Source organism: Babylonia areolata, chromosome 8, assembly GCF_041734735.1.
Source record: "Babylonia areolata isolate BAREFJ2019XMU chromosome 8, ASM4173473v1, whole genome shotgun sequence".
Classification (NCBI taxonomy): Eukaryota; Metazoa; Mollusca; class Gastropoda; order Neogastropoda; family Buccinidae; genus Babylonia; species Babylonia areolata.
The window spans coordinates 31,510,162-31,517,760 of NC_134883.1; the positions used below are offsets into that span (position 1 = coordinate 31,510,162).

Sequence of the window (7,599 nt, forward strand, 5' to 3'; positions counted from 1 at the left end):
TTTGGTTTCTTGAAGCCGATTTTCATGTCATTCTTGTGGATGTTTCTACAGTCTTTTAACAGGCTTGGCGGATTCTTGCTCACTTCCTGCCGTGCATTATAATTCATGTCATCTGCGTAGCAAAGGTTTGTGATCGTTCTTTCTCTGGTGCTAACTGTGCTGATCTTCAAGTGCATCAGTCATGTTGTATTTCAGGAATACGTTAGCAGTGTGTGAGACAGAAGGCAGCCTGAAGTATAAAACCACCCTACATTAGCGGCATAACTGAGTACTGCATCGACCGCTTTGGAGTGTGGTTGCTGGATGTTGTTGATAAGCTTGCCTCCTGCCAAACTCTTTCAAACGCCGTCAAAACGAAGTGGTAAACTCCATCTGGTAAATGAGGTGTTTTTTCGCAAAGGGTACGCAGGTTAAAAATTTGTTCGGTGGTACTTCTGTATTTGCTGAATCCAGCATGTTCTCCAGCAATAATGATATCTGCTTTCATATGTAATATGTTCAGTATGATTTTGAGTATCACTTTGCCTGCATTTTGATCGAATTGATGATACGATAGTTCTGGAAGTGTTGGCGATTTCCGTTCTTGAGAGGGTGACAGTGATTGGGTCCATGGTTTGGGTCATTAATGTGAAGGCGAGATTTCACTGTAGGTGGCAATTAAAAATTTTGATATAAAATACTGGCCCTCCGCCATCTTTCAAGAGTTCTGCAGGGATTTTGTTTATGCCTTGAGTTTTGTCACATTTCAGCAACTTCAGTGTCGCTGATAACTTCTCACTGAGTATTGGAAAGTCATTCTCATTTGATGAATCCTGAATTGTTAGCACCCTTGTATCGCATTTGCTCTGTTTGTTGCACAGTTCCGTGTAGTACCCAGCCCCCCTTTATCATGTAGTTTTACTGTGTGAGACAGCTGCCGTCTTTGTCCAGAACGGCGCTGACTTTGCTTTGTCTCTGTATAGTCAAGAAGGAAGGTGGCAGAATGGATAAGACGCTCATCTGCCAATACAGTGGCCGTGGGGGTGGTGTGGGTTTGATCCCAGCCTCTCGCTCTTTCGTCAACGTTTGACTAGAAAATCAAACTGACCATCTGGTCATTCGGATGAGAGGATAAACCGAGGTGCCGTGTGCAGCACGCACTTGACGCGCTGAAAAAGAACCCATGGCAACAAATGTACACTCCTGAGGCAAAATTCTTCAGAAGAAATATATTCTGACTGGTACACACATATACATCAATGCACTCAAGCGCGTTTGGAAATGCTGCTGTCAGGCATCTCTGCCTAGCAGATGTGGTGTAGCGTATATGGATATTTTCCGAAGGCAGTGAGAAATTGAAACTGAAAACTAACAGTCTTAAAATCTTACTTTATGTCGTTGTTGTCAATGTGTTCTTGTCAGTGCCTTCACACGGTTGTTTTATCCTCTTTGCATTCTTCATCCCCTGACTGATCCATTTGTTCTTTGCTCTGTATTTGACCTTTTCTTTTTTTTAAGTTTTCTTTTGTGGCTTTAAGGTTCTTCAAATGTCGCACATCTTAAGATGACTTGGATTTCCATCGCTGATTCTCTCTCTCTCTCTCTCTCTCTCTCTCTCTCTCTCTCTCTCTGTCTCTCTTTCACTCTCCCTCTGTCTCTCTCCCTCTCTTTCTCTCCCTCTCTCCCTGTGTATGTATACGGTGGGGGAGGGAGGGGGAAGAGAGAGAGAGAGTACGAAGCAAAAGAATCCGCGTGTGCTGGTTCGAATCTCACACTCTCCAAAACTGTATCCCTTGAGTGGTGGTTACTAATCATTCAGATAAGATGACAAAATCAGGTGTCGGAAGTAGCATGCACTTGCTAACGTGAAACACACACACACACACACACACACACACACACACACACACACAAATAAACAACAACACGGCAGCAAGATATTTGGGGGGAAAAAGAAAAAAGACTGTGGTGCATTTCGGCGACACATTCTCTCCAGAGAGAGCAGCCCGAATTACACACAGGGAAATGTGCAAAAAATAGTATTACAAAACACATCCTCACACACACACACACACACACACACACACACACACACACACACACACACACACACATATATATATATATATATATATATATATATATATATATGTGTGTGTGTGTGTGTGTATATATATATACCTATATTGTATATATAAACAGAGGTACACACACACACACACACACACACACACACACACCTATCCCTCCGCTCATCTGACCACACAAAAGTGCAGACGAGGATTTGTTGTCACAACCAGCCTCACACCCGCCCCACACACATCTGCCCTCTTCCCTCACCTGCAAGAACCGCACAGAGCTGAGAATAGCGAGAAAGGTGTAGTTGCTGATCTCATGTCCCCCGAAGATCACGTGGTGGGACAGGTTGGGGATGAGGTCCTGCCCATCCTGGAAACACAGCGCTCTTACCGCCCTGGCCAGGCACGGGTCCTCAAAGCCATAGGCGGCGGGCGGCGTGGCCACACTGACCCACTCGTACTCCATCCGCACGGACGTGGGCTCACACACCAGCCTGGCCCGCAGCCTCTGAGAGCAACGGGGAGGGACGGAGGAGAGCCAGGCACAGGGGAGGAGGGGAGCCGTCACCGGGAACTTCAGCGGGATCGGGGCACAGCGGTGTGAAGGGGAGTCGGTGCTGACAGAGGGGTGAGGGGGGAGGCTGGACAGGGCACTTTGGACAGTGTGGCCAGGCTGGACAGTAGGGGCAAGAGCTCTGTCAGTATCCTTACCGTGAGCAGCTCTGGCAGTACTATTACGTGGAGGTTCTGTGTCCACGCGGACATGGGGCGACATTTTGTTCTGGACGAGACGTTCTGAAATTCGCAGGGAACTTCCTGCATGACAAAAATAAGACGTTCTCTCAGATAGGTTTCCTCAGTAGTGTTGTAAGTGTGCCGTTAAAGCTGCTGCTGATGAGGTGGAATTGATGCTCTATAGCGAATGCTGTTCTATAGTTAAGACAGTCCCATCTAGTGTCACACTGTTTCAATATGACTGGACATGTGTGAGGAAGTAAATGGGAAAGGTAGCCTTTTTTCATCGATCGTGTGTATGCATGTATGTATGTATGTATGGTAATGCTCAGACATAACTGACTATTACACACACATGTATGTATATGGCTTTAAATGAAACAGACGAACTGTGGACATGATTTTTGCCAACGGGCAGCTTCGAGAGAAGTGTCGCGAGCAAAATGGTGGTCTCCACACCACCTTCGTGGATCTGACTACAGCCTTCGACACCGTCAATCGTGATGGCCTTTGGAGAATCGTGTCTAAATTAAGCTGTCCAGACAAGTTGATCACGATGGTCCGGCAGTTCCATGCTGGCATGCAAACCAGTGTTCAGGTCGACAATGAACATTCCAATCCTTTCTTAGCGACCAACGCCGTCAGGCAAGGATGCGTTTTGACACCGACTCTCTTCAGCTTGGCATTTACTGCCATGCTTAGCGACGATCTCTGTGATGGCAGTGTAGGTGTTTACTTCCGTTTCTATACAGATGGCGGATTCTTAAACCAGCACACATATCATCTGTGATCAACAGTGCAGTCAGATGTATCTGGTTGCAAATATTAGAAATGGACAACAGACATCTCCCCTAACAGGCATATACCATGCTAGTTACTTAACACAGTAATGGTAATAAGTGTTGGATCTCTCGCATAAAAGACACACTCTTCAGTCCAGGGTTTGGATACGTCTGGCTGTAACAAGGGACTGGGTGCGAAAATTTCTGATTGCATTGCTTGAACAACGCTTGACAAATATTTACCTACAAGAATGGGAAAGCTCTGTGTTGAAGAAAGATGCATGTAATTGCTATAAAATATTTGAATTTACTTTTGAAAGTGAAAGATATTTTAATTTTGTTGACATAAAATGTTTCAGAGACTGCACTGTCAAATTACGCTTGAGACTATTGCATTTTAAAGGAGGTGCACTTAAATCATTTTTCAACAGTAATCAGGATAAACATTGCAGCTTATGTGGAGTCACTGAAGATGAAGAACATGTAATTTGTGCTTTATCGTTATATTCAGATATTTGAGACAGATACCTGGACTGTTGTTGTATACAATCCTTACCACCATTGCTAAAATGTGACAACACACGTAAAAACAAGGAACCTAGGAATTTGTATCTTTCATACGATGAAAATACGAACCAATTCCATAGATAATATAGGAACAGTAATGCTCTCTGTCAAGTGTGAAAAATAACTGAAAATCTGTCATTGTTTTCATGTTTTTGGTTTCCTTAACAGGCAATTTACACGATTCTTCATGCATTTAGGGCCGGAGGCCTATGGGATAAAATCTCTCTCTCTCTCTCTCTCTCTCTCTCTCTCTCTCTCTCTCTCTCTCTCTGTAAATAGAAGTATTCTGTGGCCTATTATGTTAAAAAATGGGATTAGGGGTAAAAATTATTTAGATGTGTAATGAGTATGCATGGCAGTGTGAAAGCTAGGGTTCGAAGCGGCGGAAACATGACAGATTATATTCAGTGTACAAGTGGAGTGAAACAAGGCGATGTATGTAGTCCCATTCTTTTTTCTTTGTTTATCAATGAGCTGACATCTGAGGTTATTGATAATGGAAGACATGGTGCACAATTCACAACAGAGTTCTTACAGTTGTTTATTTTACTTTTAGCAGATGATGTTGTTTTGTTGTCTGAAACGGTTATTGGCCTTCAAACACAGTTAAATAGTTTACATCGGGCTGCTTCCTCACTTCAGTTAAAAGTAAATATGACTAAAAGTAATATAATTGTGTTTAGAAAAGGTGGATGTTTAGGAGCCAGGGAACGATGGTTTTATAATGGAGTTATTCTACCTGTTGTAAATGTATACAAATACTTAGGAATATATTTTTCAACACGATTAAGCTTCTCAGTAACTTGTAAAGATCTAGGGAGCAGAGCAAAGCATGCTATGTTATGTATAATGCAGAAATTGTCAAATTTAGGGAATCAGTCTTTCCAAGTGTTTATCAAACTTTTTGATTCACAAGTACAAATGATTGTTCAATATGGTGCTGAGGTATGGGGCTTAGATAACGCTTCAATACATTGTGAAAAAGTCCACTTATTTGCCCTGAAGAAATTCTTAGATGTATCGATACAAACGCCAAATGACTTAGTTTATGGTGAAACACGTAGGTATCCAATATATATAAACTCAGCAGTAAGATGTATGAAATACTGGTTAAAATTGATTGAAATGGAAGATACAAGACTACCAAAGAAAGCATATAAAATGTTATATGACCTAGATGCTAGAGGCAAGGTGAACTGGGCAACTAAAGTAAAAGTAAAATTATGCGAATTAGGTTTCGGGTATGCGTGGATCAACCAAGGCGTTGGGAATGTAAGTGCATTTTTAAATATGTTTCGAGAAAGACTTATTGATTGTAGATGGCAAGAGTGGGGTGCCCACATTCAGGACAGTAACAGGTTTGATTTGTATCGACATTTCAACTCACTGCACTGCATGCCGACATATATGTTAATGAAAATGGATAAGCACTTAAAAATTATTATGACAAGATTTAGATTTGGGGTATCTGATATAACTGTTCATCGTTTTCGTTTTAGAACACATAATGAAAGTGAACTTGTGTGTCCATTTTGTAATGATGCACGGGAAAGTGAAGTTCATTTTGTATTTTGCTGTTCTGCCTTGGATGATCTCAGAGAACAATTAATTCCTAAAAAGTTTTACAGACAACCTTCTGTTTTCAAACTTGCACTGCTATTAGCATCTGTGAATGAGAATGTTGTCAAACGTTTTGCATTATATTTGTATAAGGCGTTTCAGATTCGTTCTATCTGTAGTGAGTAACGCGTATTTAATTCTGTTTGTTGAATTCAGTGTTAAATGTGATGCACGATTGATTCAATGTTTTCACACCACCCCCTTCATGAGGGGCTATGGCCTATTATGAATAAAACATTCGCATTCGCATTCTCTCTCTCTCTCTCTCTCTCTCTCTCTCTCTCTCTCTCTCTCTGACAGACAGACAGACAGACAGAAAAACATAAACTTACCTGGCAATAAATCCCCAGTGAGAACATAATGTATCAGTACGGAGATAACCAGTATTGCACAGATGCAAAGTTTGCAGTCCCTTGTTCGTTTCATCATCTGCAATGAAGAAGGAAAAAACGACATTATATAGAAAACTGGACAAAAAAGAAACGCAAAAAGAGAAAGCAACATTTCCTTCACAATGATTCTTTGCCCATCTGCAAACGAGATCATATCGATGGGTGCCTACTAGAACTGCTCTCTGGCTTTGGCTGAATTTTTAGAAACAATTCTGAATAGTGTAAAAAAAAATAAAAAATAGCGTCACTTTGTATTTTAGAATATATTTTACTTTGAAATATTGTATAATGTGCTTCACAATGATATTCAATATTCGAAGCGGATAACACTACATTACGCCCCCTCTGTCTTATCAGCCACTCCAGTCTGCCTCATCAGCTGCATCTTCGACCATTTGCCCCATCACTAAAGTGTCGCTCAGTGTGCAATCGTTATGTTGACGTCGATATCCAGGACCCGTCACTTGACACACACATGATATTGCCTGCTTGCACACACACACGCACACACACACACACACACACACACACACACACACACACACACACACACACCACCACCACCACCACCACCACCACGAACAACAACAACAGTAACAAGAACCACACACACACACACACACACACACTCACACTCTCACAGAAGGATCAAGGCATGCCACTCTGCTGGCCGACCTGTGTCTCGAATGTCTGTCTGAAAGTTTTGTCGAAATTTCTTTGTTCGTGGAAACACACACACACACACACACACACACACACACACACGCCACCACCTCTGCCACCGCTGTCGCCGCCACATGTGTGGGTGTATGTGTGAATGTGTGTCTTCATGTTTTATATTTATTTGCTTATTTATCATCATTGTTGTCTTATTTATTTAATTATTTATTTATTATTATTATTATTTTCATTACTACTATTTTTTTTCCATCATAATTATTATTTATTTATTTATGTATGTACGCTTATATTTTTTTTTTTTTTTTTTTTTTTTCTCAAGGCCTGACTAAGCGCGTTGGGTTACGCTGCTGGTCAGGCATCTGCTTGGCAGATGTGGTGTAGCGTATATGGATTTGTCCGAACGCAGTGACGCCTCCTTGAGCTACTGATACTGATACTGATACTGTCGCCGCCACCACCACCTCCACCATCACAATAGTACAGAATAATTTTTATCCAGCTGCATCCATTGTTATGTGAAGGGGGGGAGGGCGGAGGGGGGCAGGGTAGGAGGGAGGGTGGGGGGCGGGCGAGGGAGTACATTTGGAATATGAAAGGTGTAGTTTCAGTACAGAGGGGTTAAAACAAGTATGATATAGAAATACCTCTGGGATACCTTCCAAATCGCCACCTGGGTTACGAAGGAGGTGGAAGGGAGGAGGTGTGGGGGTGTGGGGGCGTGGGGTGGGGGGGTTAGTAAATTTAGAACGTTATACACGCCATGTT

The 7,599-nt window shown here is 42.2% G+C and overlaps 1 protein-coding gene across 1 annotated transcript in view; it reads right to left on the reverse strand.

Annotated features, from left to right (window-relative positions):
* Nucleotides 1–2,832, reverse strand: part of LOC143285275 (uncharacterized) — a 10,230-nt gene extending 7,398 nt beyond the window's left edge. The window contains exon 1 of the mRNA XM_076592532.1: nt 2,320–2,832. Coding sequence (XP_076448647.1) covers nt 2,320–2,832 — 513 coding nt within the window. The remainder of the gene's footprint in view (nt 1–2,319) is intronic.
* Nucleotides 2,833–7,599: the final 4,767 nt, after the last annotated feature.